Source organism: Balaenoptera acutorostrata, chromosome 3 (genome assembly GCF_949987535.1).
Source record: "Balaenoptera acutorostrata chromosome 3, mBalAcu1.1, whole genome shotgun sequence".
NCBI lineage: Eukaryota > Metazoa > Chordata > Mammalia > Artiodactyla > Balaenopteridae > Balaenoptera > Balaenoptera acutorostrata.
Genome location: NC_080066.1, coordinates 18,826,774 through 18,853,709, shown reverse-complemented (window position 1 = coordinate 18,853,709; position 26,936 = coordinate 18,826,774). Strand labels below are relative to the sequence as shown.

At 40.8% G+C, this 26,936-nt stretch overlaps 1 protein-coding gene across 20 annotated transcripts in view; it reads right to left on the bottom strand.

Annotated features, from left to right (window-relative positions):
* CREM (cAMP responsive element modulator) overlaps window positions 1-21,248 on the bottom strand; it is a 100,413-nt gene extending 79,165 nt beyond the window's left edge. For 16 of the 20 annotated variants that reach the window (XM_057542324.1, XM_057542323.1, XM_057542326.1 and 13 more), the window contains exons 1-3: window positions 21,035-21,166; window positions 13,536-13,629; window positions 3,383-3,506 (exon numbers count right to left, since the gene is read on the bottom strand). In XM_057542324.1, the coding sequence (XP_057398307.1) occupies window positions 3,383-3,506; window positions 13,536-13,579 (168 nt within the window). In that variant the 5' untranslated portion in view covers window positions 13,580-13,629; window positions 21,035-21,166. Of the gene's footprint in view, window positions 1-3,382; window positions 3,507-13,535; window positions 13,630-21,034 lie in introns of those variants that run through there. The other 4 variants (XM_057542327.1, XM_057542341.1, XM_057542339.1 and 1 more) reach the window with 4 other exon arrangements.
* Between the last annotated feature and the right edge of the window lie 5,688 nt (window positions 21,249-26,936).

The window sequence follows — 26,936 nt, the reverse complement described above, 5'->3', positions numbered from 1 at the left end:
CACTGATATCTGGGAAGTTATAAAACAGAAAAACTGAAAACTGAGAACTCCAGTCTCCCTCAATCAGTCAGCAGAGCAGAGATGTGAGGGCCAAGAGCAAACTCAAGTTTTCAGATCTTCGTAACTGGGACAATTTTCAGCGTTAACTTGATTAGCAGAAGCTCTGGAAAGGCCAGGATACTCAAAACTACCACTATCAAATGACCAGAGGCAAAGGATCAAACCCGCTGAACCTTCGGGTTACACCCTGAACCTTCTGGTTACACCCTTTGTTCTGACACTACTTAATGATAATTAGACCATGTAAAAAGGAAAGTAACTTTTATAAATTCCTCTTTATACAAACCTGAACTTAAGTCTAAAACATCTGGGAATTCACAATCCTCTAGTTTAAATGAAGTAAGTGGCAAGTACATACAATGACATTGGGAATAATTCAGGAGAGTCAGTCACTTTTAACATACATTATAGGCTTAATAAAATTTCAGTTTGATTTCCTAATCCTTCTATTATATAATATTGCATAATAATAATGAATAGTCATAAATAAACAGCTTCACGCATCACAAGAATCTAAATTAATAATTACGTTTAGAAAATTTTGACTGCTAAGAACTGTGTCCTAATTCTGCAAAATATCATGATCCATAGAGGATTTATGGCCTCATATCCATGGAGGAGAACTCTTAGTTAACCAAAAGAATCAATGACTCAGCATACAGATTTCTTCTTAATCTCTTAACATTCCTAGTATGTGAAAGACAAAAACCATAATTTATTTTTTGATCAACTATTTTAAATATAGAGAAAACAGAATAACATAGCAGGTCTATGAACTTGCTATCCATATTTAATGACTATCAACATTTGATATATTTGAGATTTTTTTTTTTTTTTTTTAATTTATTTACTTGGCTGCACCAGGTCTTAGTCGCAGCATGGAGGATCTAGTTCCCTGACCAGGGATCGAACCCTGGCCCCCTACATTGGGAGCACGGAATCTTAACCACTGGACCACCAGGGAAGTCCCTATTGAGATTTTTAAGGAAGTAATAAACATTGTAAATGTAAACCACAGCCTTTTTCTAGTTCTGTGATTCAGCCTTCTCACAAGTCTCTATCTCCTCCTTCTATTTTATTTAACACTCCCAGCTTTCTCACACCCCAGTTCTCACTCTTTTGTTTCACAGACCCATCTTTGTCTATTATTTCACAGAAAAACTTCTTGAAGAATCTATACTTCTGATTTCCTCTCCCTCTTATTTATTCTCTAACCTACTAAAGCTAGGTTTCTGTTCACTGGACTCCTATTCAATTCCAAAACCTCATAAATCCAAGGTTATTTTTTGGACTTCATATTACTTGACCTCTTTAGCAACTTCTGACTGAGGCTCACAGGGCTGGGTGTCACCCAGGCTGAAGATCCTCAGAACTGCCAACTATCACTGTTAGACAATGGAGATCTGTTGTTTTGACTGTGCAGGCCCAGAAGGCCGGAGGAAACTGCATGTGTGGAGGACAGGAAACCAGTACCTAAAGGGAGAGAAGTGGCGGCAGAAGGAAGATTTGCTTTCAACTACCACTTCAGCAAAAGGGCAGAATTAGAGATCAAGAATCATAGTTATAAAAACTCTAGAACACCCCAAATTCACCAAAAGATATATGTGCATTCTCTTCTATTTTCACAGACAAAAAGACTAAAGGATAAACACCAAAATGCTAACAATTAAATTTCTGGATGTTAAGACTATAGTTAGCTTTAATTTTCTTCTTCAAAATAATACACATTTTGTCAATTCTGTACAATGAACATGCATTTTTTTAATAAGAAAAAGGCTGCTTTCTTAAAAAATAGCAAAGGTCTGAATGCCTGTTTTCCGGGGTAACAAAGAAGGGTGTTGCCATGGAGATGTAGCTCCACAAAGCACTTGTGAGGAGAAAACCCCAGGGAGCAAGTGGGTCTCGGGAACTTGAAAGAGGAAAGAAAAGCAGGCTGGGTGCGTGGGTGTCTTGGGAAAATAGAGGCCTCACAGGAGCCAGTCTGGCCCGAGACAACCCAGGAGGTGCCTGGCGCTCCCGAGGGCTCTCCAGGCAGCCATCTGGTCCTTTCTATTCTCCCTTCAGGATACTGCAGGAGTCTCCACTGCTCGCACCCCACATCACCATGATGCCACTCAAATGGTGTCCACCCCCGCCCCCTGACCCGCTCCCAGCTCGCTGACGTCCCCATCCAACCCGCACACAGTCGCTGGTGTCTTAAACACAGTGAACACTGGAAAACGTCTCAGGAACATTTAGAACACAGGATGGTCCACGCTCCCAAATGTTTACCACCGTCTGCTTACCCTGACCAGCTCAACTTCCCAGGCCAGACAAGCGGCTCCACTTGGCCTCAACGCCTGCAGCTCCCACCCCCATCCTCTGCCTTTGTGCCTCTGTACATTCTTCCCTGGCCTAGAATACGCTTCCCTCTCCTCCACCCGTCAACCTCTACTCACGCTTTGTGTCCAGCTCAAAAGTAAAATCCTCTACAAAGCACTCCTGGTCAACTGGCTGCTCCCCTTCTGCACGCCTCAATCATTCCTATGTAGCATCTCACAGTACTTCATTTTTTTTTTTAACATCTTTATTGGACTATAATTGCTTTACAATGTTGTGTTAGTTTCTGCTGTACAACAAAGTGAATCAGCTATATGTATACATATACCCCATATCCCCTCCCTCTTGCATCCCCCTCTCACCCCACAATACTTCTTACACAGCGAGAATTACCCCTCAAACACCTCTACCCCACTAAACCGTGAGATGTCAAGTCCAGGAGATACATACCCCACACATCTAGAATAGTGCCTAGATACAGGAAGGATTCAGTAAGTATTTGATGAACTAAATAAATATGATTGTTTTTACTACATATTTTTATAGATACCTAGAAATAAAGTTAAGAGCTGAAAAACAAACACTAACTCATATCGGTGGTCTCTAAATGAAACTAATTCAAAGTCTAAGACCTAACTAAAAAGAAAGTAAAGATTAAACCAAATATACACTGGACAAATAGCAAGATTTCTGCCATCTTTATAGCTAAGAATATAAAACTACTGAATATTTCAATGTGGAATTACTGACCTTCTCGAATAATAAATTGAGGATTATATACTATGGAGGGGGTTTTGTTTTTCCTTTACATAGTGTCTGTTACAATGCAAAAGTAATTCAAAAACGTATCTTCTCTTCGAAGTCAAATCAGTAAGAATGGCTGATAACCGGGGAATAGGGGAAACTTAAGACCAACTGCAAGAAAACAGAATCTGCACACAATTCTCATTCCCATACAGGCTAATTTTCATTGGTGCCTGCCTGTTGCCTGCATTAAGTTTACCTGAGCTAAAGTGGGGATTGAATTTTGACCAGTCTGCGTCTGCATGTGAGCAGATTCGCTCTCTGCCACAGAATCTGGTATACTTCCATCCTGCTGAGAGTCAATTGTTTCCATGGTCATTTGTCTGGAAAGACAATAAAAAGGAAGAAGTATTAAGGCCCTATCTGAAATACCTGTTTTCACTTGGCTTTCTGATTGATTTTCATTTCTATCATCCAATTGTACTACTTTATATTTTCAAGAAAGAGACTCAGTGGCAGAGTCCTAACTCTCCAAACTTAAAGGCACCTTCTCTGCTCACTGGGTATGAACATTACCAAGGGAGCACTACAAAATGTTCCACGGAATTAGTTTATTTAAAAAATTTTTTAATCTTATAATAAAGCCTCCTTGATAATTATTTTAAGCCCTCTAGCATAAATTAGTGATAAAGTTAGGTTTTATATTTTACATGAAGCTTAAATATTCTATGACTCTCACGGCCTAATAAACCTGCTTTACATTATGATGTAATATGAAAGAACTTCCACATTGTCTAAATTAAATGTGTTACGATATAAAGATGTGTCTGCTTTGTCAGCACTAAGTAGTTTCTAATAAATAAGCCTGTCAAACTGAATCACTCAGAGTTGACCACTTGTCTTGCAGCTCTCCCTTTACTTAAAGAGGAGAATCTAATTTTTCCAGGAAAAACTTATGCAATAATATTTTTGCCTATAATTTCAATTTAAGTTAATGATTTCTATACAGACTCTTTCTAGATAGATGGTAAACCATATTATAATGTTACCCTACTACTAGAAAGTATAAAATACATACAAAATAAGCAAAATCAAATTTTAAAAACTTATAGGAACTACTCCCTGCTATTGTACATCTTTTCAGTTGTCAATAATATAGTGTGTTTTTTTCACCTTAGTAGTCTAAATATATATCCAAAAAGTATGCAGGTAACTTAGAACTTTGAATTGAAATGTCCAGATCTTTTTTCCCAGATTTAATTAGTAACCAGATCCTACAGATCCTTCATCTACTTAATACCTTCTTTTGCATTTCAACAAACATTACCTGAATCCAAGTCTTCTGTTCTCAAAGCTGTCTACTACAGTCTATACTACACCTAGAATTACTTCTCCCTATTCAGACATTTTAATACTTACAACTGAACAAGACAATTTAGAGCAATTATAAAAATAAAAATCTAGAGTCTACTATGAAAAAATGTCTTTCCCTCAACATTCCCCAATTCCTTTATCTCTTTTCTTATTATTTCCCAGCATGGACTCTCCAATTCTAGGTAAGTAGAGGCCATCTCCCTGCAAAAACTGCCAATTCCTGGGGTTCTACTTTTGCTGTGAGCAGTTCCCAAAGAGAATACCTAGAACATTTAATTCTGCAGGATATGAAAAGGTATTATCTGAGAAAAGAGGGTAAGGGGGAAACACTTAGTTAGAGTTTGACATATCCGGGATTAAAAGGGTTTCTTTGCTACAGAACTTTCTCAGAAGCTTGAATATTTCAGTGTGACTTGAGAAGGGTGGAGGGTGCAGATCCAATAGGCAGCATTTTCCAAAAGTATCTGACTCCCCTAGACCCTCTTCCCACAAAGCAAGTCCTAGCAGAAGTGTTTTTGGAAGAACTTGAGAAATGTTGTCTTATGTTATTTCTTACACCATTATTAAAAGCTCTCTTTAGGCTCTGCCAAGAACTTGAGTCTCCACTCAAACATTACACGCTGAAAGGCCTTCCCCACTTCAGAAACATTCCTTTAGCACCATCTACAATACATGACAGGCCCTGAGAATACAAAAGTTAAGTCACAATCCTTGCCCTGAAGGAAATCATTCACCACTTGGGCCTTGGTTTCTCAAAGTATTGTCCTCGCACAACCTGTATCAGAATTAACAAATATACTTGTAAAGACAAAAAAAAGGCAGATTCCCAGACTCGACCCCAAATCTACTGATTCAAACTTTCTGAGGGGTCTAATTTTTTATATCCAAGAGATTCTGACATATATTAAAATTTGAGAAAAACTTAGCTTATTGGTAAATTCTATCAGTTAGACCAGTAATGAACACTTCTTAAATTGTGTGAAGGATGTTATGTATGAAATGCTTTGGAAAACACAGGAAGGAATGTTGAAGTCGGCCTGAGGATGGGGCCATATGAGTTGTATACTGAAGGATGAGAAGCATTTCACCAGGTAGAAAAGGACAGGAGGACCATGAGAGGAAGGAAAATACGGAGCATGTCTGGAAAACAGAGTAGCCGACTGTAGCAAGGGATCTGGTGAGGTGTGGGGGAGCCCTCGGGGAGCCTATCTACATCTAGGGGGGAAGAGGCAGAGCAGACAGGTGGAAATATGGCCAGAAAGGCTGTGGGGAACCAGATTAAGAACTGCTTTTAATACTCTGGAGAGAAGAAATGTCCACGTCACTCAGATGCTCCTCTACTCTAGGTCCTTCAGCATCTATACTGTACAACATTTCAACTATTTGATATCTTAGAATTCAGTCAAGAACGAGACAATAACCAAGAGTTACCTGTTAACGGGCAAAACAAATGGCCCAAAGTTCGTAAACTGAAACTTCTAAAATGAGGAGTGCCTAGTTGGTACTCTAAATCCATTCAATTTAATTTTAAATACAATTCTCATTTATCTGGTTTCTAAACATACTGGATATAAGAAGTGACAGCTGGAAATAGGGTAAGGGGAGGAGAAAATATACAGAATATAATAAACAGGTCAAGAATTCCAAGTGTGGGGCTTCCCTGGTGGCGCAGTGGTTGAGAATCTGCCTGCTAATGCAGGGAACATGGGTTCGAGCCCTGGTCTGGGAGGATCCCACATGCCGCGGAGCAACTAGGCCCGTGAGCCACAACTACTGAGCCTGCGCGTCTGGAGCGTGTTCTCCACAACAAGAGAGGCCGCTATAGTGAGAGGCCCGCGCACCGCGATGAAGAGTGGCCCCCGCTTGCCGCAACTAGAGAAAGCCCTCGCACAGAAACGAAGACCCAAAACAGCCATAAATAAATAAATTAATTAAAAAAAAAAAAAAAAAAAAGAATTCCAAGTGTGGCTGTGGGTGGGAATGTAAGTTGGTGCAGCCATCTTGAGAACAGCATGGAGGGTCCTCAGAACACTCAAAAGAGAGCTGCCACACGACCCAGCAATCCCTCTACTGGGTGTATATCCAACCCCCCGCACTAATTCGAAAAGACACATGCACCCCAATGTTCACAGCAGCACTGTTTACAACTGCCAAGATATGGAAGCAACCTAAGTGTCCATCAACAGATGAATGGATAAACAAGATGTGGTCTATATACACAGGGGAATACTACTCAGCCATAAAAAATGGAATTTTGCCATTTGCAATAACATGGATGGACTTGGAGGGTATTATGTTAAGTGAAATCAGTCAGACAGAGAAAGACAAATACTCCATGATATCACTTATATGGGGAATCTAAAAAATACAACAAACTAGTGAATATAACAAAAAAGAAACAGACTCACAGATATATTGAACAAACTAGTGGTTACCAGTGGGAAGAGGGAAGGGGGAGGGACAGGATAGGGGTAGGGGATTAAGAGGTACAAACTATTAGGTATAAAATAAGCTACAATGATATACTGTACAACACAAGAAATATAGCCAATATTTTATAATAAGTAAAAATGGAGTAGAACCTTTAAAGATTGTGAATCACTATATTTGTACACCTGTAACTTATATAATATTGTACATCAACTATACTTTAATAAAATTTTTAAAAATTATTTTTAAAAAAAGGAATTCCAAGTGTGTAGCAATTTGGGCCCATACAGGGTAAAGTCTCCTAGTTCTTTATATTCAGGAAATTGAAGAATTTATGAGTTAAAATTCAATAACTGATATTTACAATAACTATCCTGAGTCATTAAGAAAGAAAATAATTATACTTTGTATAATTTAAGGAAAGAGGAGTATACATAATAGAATCTAGGAAGACTCCCACCAAAAAAAGCACTAATGCTTAAAAAGGTAAACCTAAGCTATTCAGGAGTTGTTTTTTGAGATACAATGAAAGACTTCATAAGTTATTAAACATTTCAAAATGTTTTACACATGAAAGTGTTTCATACACACTATTTCATGCACTCACGTTCACTGTTCTCTTTTTTTCCTGGGTATTCCCCAGAGTTCAATCCTTTGCCCTTTTACTTTTTTCAGTCTACATGCTATGGCTTCCTCAATCCTGTATGCATTTGACTCCCAAATCTGTATTTGTGCTTCCCCCTCCTAGTGAGCATCTTAACCTGGAGTCTTCACAGACACCTATCCCTTCCCTTATAGTCCTTCTTTCAGTCAAGAGTATCACTATCCATTCAAGCTCCAAAGTTAAAATCATGTGTCTGTGAGTCAGTACCACACCAACTACCAAAAAACCCATATAGCTAAATACCAGCCAGATCAGGATGCCATGAGGCCCTGAGCCTCCTAGTGAAGAAAGGCAGAAATGGAAGGTTAGCAGCACCACCCTCCCCGCCTCCCCCCGTTCATCCTCCCTGCCACACTTGGCATCATCCACTAACCTCCTATCCCAGCACTGGACCAAGCAGCTGCACTGCTGCTCCTCACAACTGCTACTGTCCACTCACACATCACAGTAAGGTCCCCTGTAAGCCATGACGAAACTGCAATGCCCCTTCACCTATGCCAGAATCATATCCATTAACATCTCACATTCTGGTTTCCCCAGCCACTGTCAAAGATACAAGCTCCTCCCACATTTCATTTTCACTCTCATAACCAGTGCTTCCTTTCCCCGCATAATACAGTTGCTCGCTCCTGTTCTCCTCCGAAGCCTTTGCAATGTGCTGTCTGGAACTCCCAAAGCCCCCCACACCCCCGCTCAAGAGGGAGCTGTTTGTCTTCCCACACTGAATCAAGATCCCAATGTTGACTTGGCATCCTCACTGATTCCCACTATTTCCCAGCTGTGCTTCCTCTGCTCCTTCATAAAGACTCTTGTTCACGGAGCCTCAAGGTAATTGGATGTACCATCCTATACTACTCATCCATGTGATAATCATCAGCTTCTACTTTCAAGGATTGACACTGAAGACTTTGGCACCTGACTTAAAAAAGCTTTCCTCTCCACCATTCTGTGTTATGTTCCACCCTCAAAACAAAGGACCTATCCCTCACCCTGATGCCTCAGTTTAATGACTTTCTTCCCTCCCCTACAGCCTTCTACTTGAGGGGCTGGCCGTACACTGGACCTTGTCAGTGTCCAAAACTGCTCCACCTCTGAAATAATTAATTCTGACATCCCACTCTACCAATATCCTATCCTCCCAGCTCACACCCACCCTCAATTACTCCCATCACACCTGTATTTCCACCACACTGATCTCCAGACCACTACTTTCTCCCTTTCAGTCAGCCTCCTCCTTTCTTCACATCCCGTCCTACTCAGCTTAGAATCCATAGTTTCTCATTTTAACTGTTGTTTCCCAATACCATAAATTCCCTTGTCCCTTTTCTCTGTTTTATCTGCTTAGTAAATACCAATCTCAGATAAAACCAATTCTGTCTCCTCTATGCCTGCACCAATGAATAATACTGAACAAAATTAAAAAACAGAATATTATTAAGGCTACTGAATCCAGTTTTCAACCTCAAATAAGCAGCAATCTTACTGCTTCCCTGGAAGCTTACTCTCCCATTCTCTGTTACTGTTTCAAGTCTCCCTCTTCTCAAATCCCTGAGCTCACCTACTATCACATTCCACGTGAGACCTTGCCTCCTGTTTCAAATGAGAACCCCCTCAACTTCCTGCCACCAAATCAACAAATCCACTCACATCTACACCTGCATTTTCCCTTGCTTCCAACTCCCCAGACTTAAATTCCTGTCTGTCCTTGGGATCTCTCTTCATTAGGCTATGGGGGCATTACACTAACAATTACCCTCTGCCCTCCCCAATGGCTTCCTCCTGCCAAGATTTAAGCTTGTTCAAGTCTCCCCAACCACACACACACACACACACACACACACACACACACACACACACACAACCACTGAACCAGAAGTCATTCTCTAGCTGCTCTCTCAAACCTCTCTTCTTCCTCTCACTGCTAAGCTACTTTAAAGAACTGCCAACACTATCTCCATTTCTTCACCTCCCACCTACTCCCAGACAACCCCAAACTGACTTCTGCCTCACTAAGACTTCTCTAGTAAGGGTAATCTATCTCAGTCACTTAATCCAATGTTCATTTTAAGTCCTATCTTGTTTGATCCCTCAGCAGCACTCAAAACTGCTGACATCCCCCTTCTTGGACTCTATCTTGAGGTCACAATACTGATTTTCTGCTCTCATCTGATTCTCTGACAATTTCTCCGCAAGCTCCTTTGCCAATCCTTCTCCTACTCGGTGTTAACCTTCAACACTGCATTCTTCAGGACTTTGGTTAGCCTTCTGGCCTCACTCTCAAATCTCTCCCCCTGTGTAATATCATCCATTTCTCTAGATTCAAGCACCAGCTTTAAGCTTATGACTCTCAAATCTAGATCTCTGGCCCAGAGGTCTCTCTTGAATTCCAGAATCATATATCCAAGTGCCTATTTAACATCTCCAAATAGATGTCCTGCAGGTACCTCAAACTCAATGGGTCCAAAACTAACTCCTTTTCTTCCTCCACAAACATGTTCCTTCTCTGAGTTTCTTACCTCAGGAAATGGGGCCCCACCTTCCATCCATCTGCTCCAGTGGAAACCTGAGTGTCATCCCTGAAACCCTCTCCCTTTCGTTCCCTACAGCATCATCACCAGGTGGGATGATTCTACCTTCTAAAGAACAATTCAGTCCTCTTCTCTGCCACCACTGTCCTGCCAACAGTTATCCTTTTGAAACATATTTCTGCTTAAAACTCTTCAGGAGCTTACTATTGACTACAGGATAAAACTCAAAACTTCTCACAATAATCATAACTACAATTACCGTTTGTCAAGTGCTTACCATGTGGTAAATGCCTACTAATTTTCATTCTTAACAACTATATAAGGGCAATATAGCTAGTTCTTCTTTTAGAGGTGAGGAAAAGGAGACATAAAGAGGTGAAGAATCTGATTTTACCACAAAGGTACTGAGTGGCAAAGCCAGGTTTCGAACTAAGGTCTTTTTCCAAAGTTCATATTCTCAGTTACCAAACCAAACTGCCATTCAATTTCTTTCACAATGTGACCTCATTTTATCTTTACAGCCTCATCTCCAGTCACCCCATTCCTTCCCACACTCTGCATTCCAGCCTCCTTATGAGCCATTTTTTGGTCAAATACACATCTTATTCCCCCAGTTCTAATCTTTTATATCTGCTCTTCCCTGTTCCTGGGATGCCCTTCACTCCTTCTCTGTCCAACAGGCACATTTTTACTCGTTCTTCAAAGCATGGCTCAAGGACACCATCTTTCAAAGCCTATTCTAATAGCCTTGGGCACAATTACTCTGTTCGGAGTTCCCGAAGCATCTTGTGCAATCCCCTCCATTTCAGCACTTGTCTAGCATATACCACATCTGTCCACAAAGTACTAGCACAGTGTGTGCAACAGAGACCACATCTTAGATCTCAATGTATTCCCAGTGCCTAGTACAGAATCTACCATAATCATTAAATAAGCCAATTAATCAACTATTCTGGAAGACTATGCAACTGTTAGGTGTTACTAAAATGATAAAAATAAGGTTCAGAGAGATTAAGTGACTTTCTACAGAGCACACAACAGACTGCATGATAGAGGGTGAACAAGAGGTCTTGTTACTGTGACCTCAGGGGTCCTTCCACAGCCAGTGCCTTGAGCAGTAGTCCCGTTTAGACACATCTTAAAAAATGCTGTGCTTTTGAGTATGCTGCAACTGTTGTCACAATCTTCATTCAGATATGCTTTGTCTTTCCCACTAGGATGTAGAGACTCTTATCCCATTTTATTCTCCTGGAGTGCCTCGTACAGTGCCCAGTACATGTCATTCAGTAAAAGTTTGATACTAAATCAATTTATTTGAAGGTAAAAATCATCTACAGAAGAGTAAGGTCAGCACTACCAATTTACACACCCTGTCATTTTCAACTAAGTTCATTCTGCTGATCTATATCCAACTGTTCTCCAGTACCACCTCCTAAACCCACTAAAAACCAACCCAGGCCAGGACTCAGGGCCAAAGATTCAATTAACATTTAAGTGCTCAACATGGGTCAGGCACTGTACTGGGTATTTTCAAACACTAACTCAGCAGGAAATACAGGACCCAGACCTCAGCTGGAAATGATGTACATCAACACTAACATCTGTAAGTCAGCCTCAGTAGTCCCGATGGAATTTATTTAAAAAGTGTAAGAGAAAGATCTATTTTAATCTTGCATTGTTCACTTACATACCTTATAGTGAAAATTAAAGAGGTGTACATACAATATTTTCCCCCAAATCTCACTTTTTGTAACAAATTTTTTGTAACAAATTTTAATCATAGTTATACTAGTATTAATAATCTATAAATTAATTAATTATGTAATATTTTAACCTTAAACAAATCCAAATTAGACAGAAAAAGACCAATTAGGAAATATAAATTACAGAATATTTAAAAATAAAAACATATGAGATAAAACAATAAAAAAAACTAAAACAAATTAAAAAGTCCGTTAAGCACCATAAGCTAACAGTAAGCAAAATACTGGCGAATATTCAGTTCTACAATTCTAAAGAACAGATAAGGATTTGCTAAAATGGGCATATTTAAACTTATAAACGATTAATGGAAGTAGCAACATTCTTTTCTTATGAAAGCTAAATATTTCTTCTGAAATCTTTTTTATATTATTGGCAAACCATTTTCTTCTTCAACAGAAAAGTAAATGTTATCCCAATATTTTCTGAATATATTGGGATTCAGTTTAATAAATGTTAATTAACTAATGTTTTAAAAGAATAGGATCCATTCAGTAGCACAATTTTCAAAGACTTCCAGGGTGAACTACTTTTAGGGGTGGGGGGTAGAATTGTATTTGTTTGCTTACTCTGTTATTTTCCAGGCCTTTAGTAGAACATCTATGTCATACTGCAAAAACTCCCCAAAAAACTGAACTACAACAAACAGTACAGTACTGTCTGTATATGATTTGTATAATATACATTCAAGAAATGAATACAAAGGAATATATCTGTAAAAATGATATTTACAATTATAGAAATATTGAGGTAATTAATGACCAAAGTTATTTCGGCATACCTATGTTTCAAGAACACACAAGATATTTAAATAGAAGAAAAAAACAGAAGAAAAAGGAAAAACATTTTAAAGAAATGCTATCATAAGTACCCAGGAAAGTGTTTTTAAAAGATAGGAACAAAGAAGAGAAAAGGAATACAGACCAAAAATATCTAAATGAAAAATAAGATAAAGGCAGTTTCCTCATTATAATTAAAGTGTACAATGAACTACTAACTTCTAAAATCTTACTTAGTTGTATCCAATTTGCAAAGACAAATTACACTGCAGAGCAACTATATCTACCCTTGTAAAAATTTTCACCTCTTTTAAAAATAGGATCCAGCAGCAAAAGGAAAAATTATTAAAGTTGTTTCTATTATCTATTTTTAAATAGTTTTACCAAAACTGTCAAAGAAAATTCATTTTCTTTTTGACGCTAGACCCAATTGATGAACCAGAATGTCTCTGATAATAACTAAAAGAAAACCTGAAAAATAATATTTGGATTTCTGTAAAACACTGCTAGAGACTTCCCTCTGTTTTACAACTTCAGGTACAAGTGTAAGCAGGAAAACGAAAACTCTGTCCACATCCTTAAGTACAATCTCCTTTCTGACTGGAAAGGCCAGCGCTTAGAATGAGCTGCCCGTGAATGTCCACCTATCCTCTGCACTGCCTCACACAGCACATGGTGGAAGAGAAACTCCCTAATTGAGTAGCTGAGCAATTTGGGTACATATTATTATATTTTTTATTATAATGTGTATATATACATACACACATACACACAAATATGTATGGTACATAGATATACACCATTAATTTATCCATCATTTTAACTTTAAGCTAAGTAGAACTTTCAAAAGAATAGAAAAATAATATATCCACCTACCTTAGATTTGTTTTAATATATTTTTTCCTGCCACATTTGCTCATTATTAAGACATTTGTAATCAATGCTTTGCTCCTTCGTTTTCTTCTTTACCCTGCAGTAAAATTATAATGTCGAGTTGGCAGATCGTAAGATTTTATTTTAAAAAAATTAAAATCTCTCAAAACTACACCAGAATACCCCAGAATACGTTAATTTCCATAAAACAAAAAACAGCACAGAAAGGTGAAAACAGCTCCGTATTTTTTTCAAACTTACTTCTATTCAATTTCCTTATCTTCTTAGGAAAAAATTCAAAAAAAATTAAATCATGTGCTACTTATCATTTTCCACTGAAGAGAGTGCAGTGCTGCCTAAATCATTTCACACACACTACAAATCGCTCATAAGTATCAGCTCTATTTTAAAATAATAATCACTTAATAAACTGAATGAATCTATCATTTTCTCAAATTTCATTCCACTGAAACAAATTTGTCAACTATTTTTCATTTACCTTAACTTCAAAACTGGGTTTTGTCAAAGAATTTTAACTGCAAACAAAATAGTAACCGTTCCTTTAAAATCTCCTCTGATAGCCTTTAATCCATTAAAAAAGCTGTTTTAGACACTCTAGCAATTAAACCCCCCTTTTTTTTTTTACTAATATCTCTTTAAAATACACATTTGACATGCTGAATGAAGTAAAGTTGGCAAAGAAAAAGACAAAAGGAGAGCAGTAGCCCTCAATTTGTTTTAGATTTGAAAGGACCAACACCCGCATCCCTAAGTTCCTTCCAGGCGTCTATGCCAGCAACAGAGGTGCTTGGCAACAAACATGCTATTTCCGGGGTTCCCTCCTAAGTGGTCCCTCTAAAATGATGTCACACCATCCCACCCAATTTGGAAACTGAGTCAGCAGTCAGGTGTGCTGCAACTTACTACGGGCACCAGGACAATGGTTACTGTTACCACCTGCCCCCACCCGACCATAGGGACATTGAGGAAAGGTAAGGCACTTGAACCAGGCAATCTACAACATGAACAAGAAACAAGGATGGTGACATTCCTTCAGATTAAACCTTATTCTGTGTTATATTACACTGGCATTTTACGTGAGGACATCTTATCTTCCATAACAACTGTGTAACCATGAGGGCAGGGGCTACTGATTTATTAAACAGTGATTGGCACCCAAGATACCCCAGCCCTTGTGCTTGGCACCAAGACACAGATAACAAGATGTCCCTGATCTCCAGCAGCTTGGTTTCTAATGAGGGAGACAGATGTTTAAACAAGGAATAATGATAATATTATCTGAATAATAATGATGAGCACGGCACCATATAAGAAGAGAGAAGTAACTCCCGATTTCTCCTGGAAATACCATATTCTTTGGTTTAATTTCTGAGTAAGTAATACATTATGATTTAGAACTCAAAAAGGAGAAAAAGGTATTTGGTGAAGTCTGGGAACAGCCACCCATTTCCTCTTCCCAGAGGCTGCCAGCATCGAAGACAGTCTCAGCTTCCTGCCACCCCGTCACAAGACATCAAGAGAGCAAATGACTAGCCTCACAACAGAATAATGACCATCAGATAAACCTGATCCTGACTCAGGCTTATCAGAGAATTATTTCATTCCAACTACTCTCTAAAAAGTCATCACTGATTGATCGCCTGCTTGCCAAATCTTCAAGAATGATCTTTAGTCCCTATCCTCCTTAACATGCCTACAGCATTTCCTACTCCCCAAATTTCGCCCTCCTTGAACTCTTCAGGACACCACGTTCATGTTTCCCCTTCCAAGTTATCCAGTCCTTCGCCTTAGTCTCCTTTGGCCCACTCTTTAAGTACTGGTATTCCCAGGCTTCCAGTCACAAACACCTCCACACTCTCCCCCTAGGCTGCCTCATCCCGCCTTGATGTGTCTCAAATCTCACCTCCAGCCTGGACCTCTCTCTCCTGAGCTCTAGCCTGTATGTATCTGCCTATTCGACATCTCTTAACGGTTTCTTCAGAGATCCTCAAGTCTAATATGTTTAAAACCAACCTCAACTCCCTTGCTCTGCATCTCACCTCTTGCTGTACTTTTGTCTCGATTGGGGAGTGACATCACCATTGGCTCAGCCACCCTATCCAGGAGTCCTCTCTCTTCATTCCCCACTTCCCTTGTCCCCAGTTCCTGAGGTGGCAACACGGTCTAGTGGTCGTAGCATAGCAGTGTGCGATATAAACAGCGTGGCACTGGAGGTTGATCTGGGCGTTAACCTGAGTTCTACCACTTATTAGCTATGGTTTTTGCAAGAAAGGCAAAATAAAGACCCCACTGCAATTAGCACGGTCAAAACAAAAAGAAAAGAACGTGGAATAAAGGGTAGTACACCTCTAACGGAAGCAGGAAGAGAAAGAACACAGAAAAGTATAATCTGTTTCTTGAGTTCTGGATGAAGAAAGGTTTTAGCTCCTTGGGAAAGTAGAAGATCCTCAGAGGTTAACTATGATTTAAGTAGCAACAGCAAGTAAGGTTTGAAAGAAAGTAGGAGAAGAATATGAAGTTTATATTGTAAATCTGGTCCTCCTCAACCAAGTCAATTAAGAAACTGGGAAAAGGCAAGCTAGCTAGGAGAGAGAAGTACAGTTGACCCTTGAACAACACAGGTTTGAAACAGTATGGGTCCACTTATATGTGAATTCTTTTCAATCAATATATTGGAGGGACTTCCCTGGTAGTCCAGTGGTAAAGCATCTGTCTTCCAATGCAGGGGACACGGGTTCGATCCCTAGTCAGGGAAATAAGATCCCACATGTCATTGGGGGCAACTAAGCCCACACGCCACAACTAGAGAGAGAAAACCCACATGCCGCAACTAGAGAGAAGCCCACGCGCCACAACAATAGATCCAGTACAGCTCAACAAAGGTCCTGCGTGCCGCAACTAAGACCCGACACAGCAAAAATAAATAAAAATAAATAAATAAATAAATAAAAATATTGGAAAATTTTTTGGAGATTTCCAATAATTTGAAAAAACTCAGATGAAACTCATAGCCTATAATTATTGAGAAAATTTAGAAAAAGGTATGTCATGAAAATGTAAAATATATGTAGATACTAGTCTATCCTTACACAGGTATAAGGTGATATTTAATATAAAATAATGTGTTAGTTTTCTTACTGTTTTATAACTTTGCTTTCAAAGAACTACATTACCGTACAGTATTCCTCTCTCTCATAATTGGAGGAACTGCAAATCAGCTATCATCACAGGTAAGTGGTTTTTTTTTAAAAAAACATAACAATGTTTCCAATACTGTATTATGAATATGACTGTAATACTGTATGCCATAAATTTCTACAGTGATTCATTCATTAGTGTTTGGACTAGGCTACCGTGAAGCAATCAGATCAATTACACTAGGCAATCATATTGCTGCTTCTTCACTATTAATGTATGAATTGTTATACCTATAAATAAATACAGATTTCTTTTTCACATTATCTTTTCATTTTGATGTCAAGTGTCAGTAATACATATTACATCTGCAGTGTTTTGTATCACATGACAATACTGATGTAGGTACAGACAAATGATTCATCTCATGAACTTATGGTATTGATAAATACAGTACAGGACTGTAAATGTATTTCTCTTCCTTATGATTTTCTTAATACCATTTTCTTTTCTCTTGCTTACTTTACTGTGAGAATACAGTATATAATACATATAACATACAAAACATGTTTTAATTGACTGTGTACGTTATTGGTAAGGCTTCTGGTCAACAGCAGGCTATTAGTAGTTAAGTTTTGGGGGAGTCAAAAGTTATACAGGGATGTTCAACTGAGCAGCAGTCGGCGCCCCTAACTCCCACGTTGTTCAAGAGTCAACTGTAATTACAAAATGTCACGTGTGTGAAGTTGACAGGGATGAGCCTATGGTTATTATGCATTTTAGGTGAAGGAGATGAGTACAGGAAAAACAAAGCAATACAGTAGTAACAGGAAATTATGCCACTTTCAAAGTTTTGTAATCTTTGTGAAGTAAAGTTAGAATAACTTTCAAATAACAATTTTTACACTTTTGTGTAAAAACAAAAGTGGCCAGGAACAGTTCTTCTAAATAATTATTTGAAACACTTGTAAATACTGCCTTTACTATTTTGAATATGAATCATACAGAAAATCAGGCAGCATTCTAATACAGATTCAAGGCCACTCCAGTTTAACTGCTTCAGATACCCATTATTATTTAAGAAATCTAAACTCTTTACTAAAATCACCAAAGGATTAACTATTCAAGCATCTCTTTTTCAGTTCATTCCCCACCTGGTGCCTGCTTTCGTCTATTTCAGTCAATGAACAGCAGGATCCTCTGCTAAGGAGGAAATGAAAAATGAAATTCAAATAGTCATGGCCTATCTCCACCTCTCCAAACACACCCCGCCCTGCCGAGCCCCCGCCCCATTTCATGAAGGGAAACATAACTTTCAATCTATTGGGGAAGTTATTTGCTTGGCTAATCATTGTAGGGCTTTTCTTTCAACAGAACACTCCATTACCGCACTTTAAATACATTTCAAAACATTTATCTACACATAAAGTACAGCTGCATCGACTACTAACTAGCAAATCTGGGAAAGAGTATATAAGACACTGGAATTAGCTAAGGTTCACAGAAACGAATTTCAACGTTATTATACTTACCTAGGTTGGTCCTATCTTGTGTATATGAACAAAACTAGTATCTAAGTGTAGAAACATGCCTAAATAAGTTAAATTTAACTCCTCCATCAATTTTAAGAGGTGCAAAAGCATCCCAAGTGTCTTTATGCGTGATATATAGTTGTTCCAATTCCAGAGCTGGAAGCTTTCATCATAATCAATGCTACGATATAAATTCCTAAGCATTTCTAGGCAAAAAAATAATTTTTGTGCTACCAATGGAAAAAAAAGAGGATGTTTGAGAATATGAACAAAACTCTATGACATCTGACATTCTGAGTTAGGATGGTCTAATTTTAAGTCTGCTAAATTAAAAAAACAAAAACAAAAAGTTCACTAAGATAACCTTGAAGAAACTGAGTTTGTTTTCTGGAATTCTCAAAAGTAAACAATGTCAGAATCACATGAACCCCACTGTTAAAATTTCACAGGGTTTCATTTTGACATTTGATTGGTCTGGTTGTACTTTTCTGTTCAGAAAGTACGCATGAAGATGCTTCCCATTTGGGGAGAACTGAGAGACTTCAAAAGAGCCTCACAAAAAGTTGATAGTAAGGTTTTCTTGGAGGCAAGCGTCCTTCTTCACCAGTGAGAGAGTTATTTAAACAGTCCTAAATAACCTACTAGCTCATGCCTTCCCTCAAAATTGTTTCACATATACCTTGCCAGTAATTTCCCATAACACTCCTGGGAAGGTCAGTCAAGATTTGCAAACTAGATATTTTTAAAAATTGCTATAACTGTATTATACCAATAAGACTCGGCTTGTTTTCATGAGTAATATTTAGATAAATCCCAGCTAATGTCATCCTTAGGTTTTCCTCTTCATTCTCCCTTATTGGCTACTGGATATCCTACAGCATCATTAAAAGAAAACCCATGAATGAGAGATTTACTTTTAAGAACAGGGCACTCTTTATTGTGTGATTCCCATGGTGAAAAGTATTTTAAATACCCTGTGCTCTTTAAAATGAAATTAACAAAATGATTTTAAATGTTTACTTCTACATATGTATAATGGATGAGAAACACTTTCCTTGAAATCGATATACTGATAATATTGAAATTGTATTCAATGCACACACTGCTATTATCAAAGTTGACTTTTATATATGTCGACATCAGTTCAATAAGTAGAAATACTTAACAGAATTCAAAGACATTTCAGGTTTATTTCCTTAATGACCAATACTGATTGCGTGTCAAAACATCAATGGTTCAACTGTTAAGTGTTTGCATTGTTCAGTTTTATGTTTAAAAGTCTACCTAAATGGGACAAGACTTTGAGCACTTTCCAATAGACTACCCACTTCAACAATAAACCTGACTTACTTTTCTGGCCGAATATTAACCTGTAGACAATACCAGGTTGGGGAAAACAGGATCAGGAATATACGTCTATACTGGTAAAGATTCAGTCAGGATTCCTTACGTATGTTAACAACCTGAAACTCTTCCCTACTTTTCATGAAATGTGCATAATTTTAAACATGATTTCATATTTTAATCATGCAGTGATTTGCCCTAATAGGAAATTAGAGTAGTCTATGGAGTCTGGAGTTTGTTAAACTCACCCAATTTCAGTAAACTGCTGGGACAATGTGAAAACAAAAAGACTAAAGAGCTCCTTTGTGTTTACACATTCAATAAAAATTTATTCATACACTCTTATAAAATGTGTACACAAAACATCCGTGTAATTACAACTTCACACTCACCAAAGCGACTCCAGGTTGAACAGCCGGTCACTAGGCAAGCATTTGCTTACACTGAACTATTTACAGATGCACCAAAAATGTTTGTCATTACCAACACTTAACATGACAATGCTTTCAGTGTTTACTCATCCAGGATCAAATCCATTGAAAAGCTGCGTTTGGATCAATAAGCAGCTTTTTAAACATCAGTATCTTAATACTTAGCATAAGTTGGCCAAAACACATTGTTTGCAATTTGCCTTTCTTTGGGGGAAAAAAGTTCCTTTAAGTTCAAAGTTTCAAAGACTACGACTTTGAAGGGAAAGCAGCTTGTTATCCAAAAGTAGGATCGAGACTAGGAGAAAAACATGGTACCCACAGGGAAAAAACTAGAGAACACGAATTATTCATGTAATCTAACACAATCTTCACATTGGACCTCTAGCCCTGCGCATCTCGGTTTGGGTTTGTTTCCAAGGAAGGTGGCTGCACTCCCAGCAGCCTGGCGAATTAGGCAGGAAAGGAAAAGTTGTTCGGAAGCTGCTCCGGTGAGCCGCCCGGTTACAGGGCCTCCAGTGCGGACCGAGGCTGGTCCCGCGGGTCAGCATCGCTCTGACCTCGGCCGGCCGGCCGCCCCTTCCCGAGCCGCGCAGGGAGCGTGACAGGCTCACACTCGGGACCGGGTCCGGGTCCCGGCGGGGACCGCGGGGAAGACGTCCGAGGACGCGCGTCCCTCTCAGTTCGCGCTCCGGCTCCGGGGGCCTTGCCAGGCTGGCTGGTCCCAGCGCAAAGGGGACGCGGAGAACAAGGGCGGGGCGCCTTCCAGCAGCGCCGCGGCAGCGCCCCGCTCGCTCGGTCTCGGGCCGCGAGGACCGGGAGGCGGCGGCTCTGGCGAGCGACAGGAGAGGACGGAGCCACGTCGCCCGCCTGTCCGGCGGCCTCCCCTCCCTCGGAGCCGGAGAAGTGGCCCCTCGGAAAGCGCCCGCCGGGTGCGCGGGGCAAACAGCGGGGGCGGCCGGGGCTAACCGTTCTGCCCTGCCCCCGCTCCGGCGCCCCCGCCTCAGGCTCCGCTGGCCCCGCCGGCCGGCGCGCCACTTACCCGCCGCGAAGCGATTTACGTAGCGGGCCTCGTCACTGCTTACGGACGCGAGGAGGTGGGACGACGAGCCCCACCGGGACCGGCGCCGGCCCACGTCGCCCCACGTCAGCACTGATGCGGCCACCGCGGCCTCCCCGCCGAGCGCGACCCAACGCGGCGTCGCAGCCGCCCGCCCGCGGCCTCGCGTCCGCCCGCTCACCCGCCCAGCTCTGCGCCGCACCTGCCCCTGCCCGGGGGACGCCGGGTGAATCCACGCTCGAACCCCGCCCCCTGCCGGCCGCCGGAGGGATTGCGGCGCTGACAATCCAACAATTGAATGGAACGGGGCGGGAGAGGGGGGTTGAGGGGCGGAGCTGAGGGTGCACTGGGGGCGGGGTCTGAGGTGGGGGAGGAGGAGGTCGGGGCCTTAGGATGGAGAGGAGGAGCGTGGCTGGGGGCGGGGCCTGAGGGTGGGGGACGAGAAGGAGTCGGGTCTGAGAACGGGGGAGGAGGGGCCAGGGGCGAGGCCGGGAGGAGGAAATAGGCTGGGTGGGGAGGAAGACCGCGTCGGGGGCGGGGCCTAAGGGGCGGGCGGGGAAACCGGAAGTTGTCCTGCGGCCTCTGCTCCCGGAAGCCAATCGATTGGAAAGTGAACTATCCGAGGTTGCGGCGGTGGCCTGAGTGGAAGTCGTTTCACCTAGGGGCGTCCCCAGCTGCCAGCCGAGGCCCGCGAGCGCATCCTGCGGACCCCACCTCAACGCCGCCGGCCGCGAGGCCCGGAAGCCGCGCCCGCTGCCAACCCCCGGCGACCCTGTCTGTGCGTCAGTGTCACGGAGACACAGCGGGGTCCCCACTTGGTGATGTGACAGAGGAGAGATAGGCTTTTTGGTAACAAGCAAAAGCCCCCGCCTGGAAGAGGGGAGAATTTCGTTTTCGTCCAGCTGGAAACGCGGGGCTTTCCAGTAAGAGGGGCGGCTCCGTCCGGTAGAACGGTCTCCTGTTGTACACTAGGAAGCCGGTTATAACGGTGACCCAACGCCCGACCTTCGGTTCTCAGGAGTGGGTCACGCCGAGAACCGCCGTCAAGGACACTACTTTAAAAGTTGCTGAGTAAAGAAAATGAAAGCATAATCCACGTAGTGCAGGTGGAGAAGGGCAGCTTTGTGAAATACTAGAATCCCAGTGGAGTTCTCCCAGTAGGGGAAAATCCTGAACTGTTCAGTGCTGGGTTACGGCCAGTCCGAACTACTGGCAGCTGTAATGCGTACTAGCGGAGATAAGAGGATAAACACCTGGTAAGTTCACGTCCTCCTTTCCACATTGGCAGAGTTTTGAAATTCCTCCTTCCGAGGCGATAGATGATGCCTGTCTCCACCTCCTTGTAAGAATGAATTTCTTAATGAGGAACACTAAGAAACTAATGAAAAAGTTAAATTTAAAAATTAACCAAGTCCTTTTGTGTGTGTGCTGAGGTAGGGCTGTCACAGAATATTTATTAGTAAGTAATCAATACAGCTCATGTTAGCTTAGGAAAAAAAAAAGGAGTCATTAGAAGGAAAGAGAAGAAAAAAAGACCAGATTGCTAAACCTGAAAAATCATAACATTCGTTTTAGTCAAGGCTGACCATGTGCTGGATGAATAGATTTTTAGCTTCGAGTGATTTAGGGGAAACTGTGATCACTCTCCTTCCCAAAACATTGTTCTCCACCTACTTGTTTATTCCTAAATTTCTTTAACAAAGTATACATTCTTATAGATAGAATCCATCAGATAAAGGTCTTAAAATGCAAGTATGAGTGCTAAGTCAATGTATACTAAGATGTAAATGTCATACCCAATGCTTGAGAGCAGGGGGAGAGTACCTGCTCTTCTTGAGGACAGGAGAGAGTACCTGGGGTCTGAAGAGAGAGGGCAGGAAATAGCAGGAAAGGTACACGTAGTCACCTATTGCTGGTATGACAAATTCACACAAACTTAGTGGCTTAAAACACAAATTTATTATCTAGAAGTTCTATGGGCTAAAATCAAGGGATTGGCTCCAGGGAAGAGTCCATTTCCTTGCCTTTTCCAGTTTCTAGAGGCCACCCACATTCCTTGGCCTGAGGCCCTTTTCCTCCCTCTTCAAAGCCAGCAACAGCTGGTTGAGTCCTTCTTATGCTGCCATCTCTCTGATTCTCTCTCATACCTCTTTCTTCCATTTATATGAACCCTTGTGATTACAGTGGGTCCACCTTGAGAATCCAGGATAATCTCCCCATCTCAAAATCAGGTGATTAGCAACCCTATTTCCCCCTTTACCACGTAACCTAACATATTCGACAGGTTACAGGGATTAGGATGTGGACATCTTTGGAGGGGCCGTTATTCTGCCAGCACACAGTGAAGGATTCCAAAAGAAGCTTGAGCTCGTGAGACAAATCACCTGCTTCTCAGGGTCATATCTTGTAAAGAATTCAAGCATTTGATTGGAAATGCCAGTAACTGATTTTTCAGTTTCTCATATTTATACTTCAAGGTTATAGTAAAATCTAAAATGGTTACCAGGGATAAAGAAGAGGAGCATGGTTATATTCTCATTTTGTGTGATCAGCCACTGTAGTGTTAACAAGTGTCTTCATAATTTGCACTGAGTAGGACCTAGTCTAAATGCCAGCTTTGTTCAAATCTAATTTTCATAGATCATTTAAAGGGGAATTGTATCCACAACAATTATCGCTGTCACAGAATAGGAATTCATATCAGGCCACAAGAATCAAAGCCATGCAATTTCTTGTTTTCACAGTATTTTTTACTGTTTTCCCTATACTACCAATATTTCACTCCTAATGTGTTTGTTTTACTAATTTACTGCAGAATAGAATTACAAAACAGATTTACTTTAAAATAATTTACACAATCCCTTTCTATTCAAGCTTTAGGCTTTAAGACTCTAACAAATACAGTGTGCCAATTTAAATATTTGAGAATGGTAAAACAAGTCCATGTAATAGGTACTTGACTTATGAATCTCTAATTTGCTGTTTGGCAAGAAATGTTTCACTCTACTAGAAAGTTAACAGTTCTAGGGTCCAACGTAGAAAATATCCTTTTATGTGTGGGTGTGTGTACTTTGTTTTTTGAGTTTGGTAAACTTAAACTTCCAAAGCTAATGTGCTCTGAACTCAGCAGAATATTTAGAATGACTGTTAAAGGATGAATATTATAATACAAACTCAGGCCACTGAATTCTTTAAAACTATGAGATTATTTATAGCCATTAGATTATCCTGTCTCATTTTTAAAATAATAAATATATAATGAAAATCTACTTTCAAATATTTTTCTACAGTTTTTAAATTGACAACAAATTCAGTTGCCTGCCAGCTGTTTCCACACAGAATTATACTGTAGCTATTGTCAGAGAGAACAGTAAGGACTGGAAAACTCTGAAGCTTGGCTAAAAAAAAATTTTTTTTTTTTAATATTTTTGGCCTTGCCGTATGGCATGCGGGATTTTAGTTCCCTGACCAGGGATCAAACCCGTGCCCCCTGCAGTGGAAGCGCAGAGTCCTAACCACTGGACGGCCAGGGAATTCCCTGAAGCTTGGCTAAAACTGACCTCTGTTCATCCCTGGAAATCACAGGATAGGATTTGATAGAATTGCTGTAAAGACTCGGTTCTGTTTTTCCTGAATATTTTTTGGTAGAATAATGATAATAATTAGTATTTCTTTTATTTTTATATTTTTGAGTATGTACACAAGATGCCAGAGGAACACCAGCATGGTAAAGACATCAGTTGTAATTCACAGAGCATATGAACTGCTTTTTAAGTACTTTATCATTTTAATTATTTTAAAAATTTGAAACTAGTCCCAGAATTAAATCCAATGGCTATTATATAAGACCCTTCAAAAGAATTGAGCCCCATTTTACAAGAGGGTTAAAATAAAACAGTGACTCCTGTAACAGAGAGCTCATTCCAACAACCATTTGGTCAGGGACTAAATTCTGAAGACTAAGTTCCATTACATGGACATGGCAGCTATCAAAACTCAGAAGTCAAGGTGAGCCAAACTGAATACACGTATTAAGAGCTGGAGAAAAAGCATCAAGTTGGATTGACTCAAATGTTAAGACAGGTAATTGATCAGACCAAAAAGAGGGAACACAAGGCTAGGTTAACACAGGGGAAGAGGCGTCAGTGCCATAACTTGAGATCAGGTACTCCAGAATCCTAACTCAGATTGTTGCAAAGGGGATTACATGTGGAGGGAAGGAGAGAATAGGAGGGAAAAAGTAAAAGGGTAGGAGGCTGTTTATATGTATACCCAGCCCCCTTCAAGTCCTTAAGAACTAGAGCAAGGAAGAAGCCAAGTATGAGGAAGAGAGATTGTCATTGTTAATCTATTTCATATTGGAAAAGAGCTCTGTGCCACATTTTTGCTCCGTGACCATAGCCCTTCTCCCAGCCTACTTTTCTTTAGCTGTAGAAGAGGGATCATAATACTGACCCCAATAGGTATTTGTGGAGAATAAATTAACTAATAAATAATGTAAAACTTTAGTACAATACATATCACGTCGTAAACACTGAATAAATATAGCTATCATTATTACTTTATGTAGTTATATCATATTCATAAAATAGTAGAAGCGGTAGTAGAGATATTCAGAAATCATCTAGTAAAGTTTAGCGCCCTAATACATGTACTTCTTACATTTTGAACTTAACAACCTGTGAAAATCAGATCCATAAGACTAGCCAGTTGTACACTGCCAGATCTCATCATCCTTGAGTCCGAAAAAGATTCTCTTCTTTTTTTTTTTTTTTTAAATTTTATTTATTTATTTTATTTATGGCTGTGTTGGGTCTTCGTTTCTCTGCGAGGGCTTTCTCTAGTTGTGGCAAGCGGGAGCCACTCTTCATCGCGGTGCACGGGCCTCTCACTATCGCGGCCTTTCTTGTTGCGGAGCACAGGCTCCAGACGCGCAGGCTCAGTAATTGTGGCTCACGGGCCCAGTTGCTCCACGGCATGTGGGATCTTCCCAGACCAGGGCTCGAACCCGTGTCCCCTGCATTGGCAGGCAGGTTCTCAACCACTGCACCACCAGGGAAGCCCCAAAGATTCTCTTCTTGACCAAACTCCAGCCAGACTCCTCTGAGCCTTCTTCTCAGCTAGGCCTCTACCAACTCAGTTTCTAACAGCTCAAGGCCTCATCCCCAGGATGACCCCAGCCCCCCTTAGGGTACCTGCCTGAGAAAACTCAGAGCTGCCAAAAGAATTCACAGCTAGTTCCAGCGACACCTCAAGACAGAGACCCTGTATCCCTAGGAGCTTCCATAAGCACCACTTCACACACCCAAACAGGTCCACATGACATAACCCTGCCTTCCGGCTTCTTACAATTGATCATTTCCCTGACTCTACTGAGCCCTGTTCAGCCCCCTCCCTATTCTTCCATTCTCCCTTTAAAACACCCAGTCACCTCTCTACAAATTGAAGTTGAGTTCAGTTTATGCTGGGCTCTTTTGCCTATTGCTAGAGTAGATAGGTGATTAAAAGCACTTTCACTAGTGTCGGCTTTGTTTATCTGATGAGTCACAGGAAGCCACTAAATCATTCAATATCCTTGACTGACACCACCGATGACAGGCCGGGAAACGGTGTGATCTCCCTTCCTTTTCTTCCAGTGACTTTCTTCACTGGAGAGATATTTCATACCTGCTACACTCCCGTTCCACCCTGAGTGCTCACATTACAGTTAGGTCCACCACGGGCTGCAGTGTTCTCCCTCTGTCATGCTGTGCCTTCCGCTTCAAGCCCTCATCTGTGCCTTTTTCTTACACCTCCACACCTGTGCCTCCCTCTTGCACCCCACACCTGTGCCTTCCTGTTATTCCCCCCACTGCCACATCTGTGCCCATACCCCATCCTCACA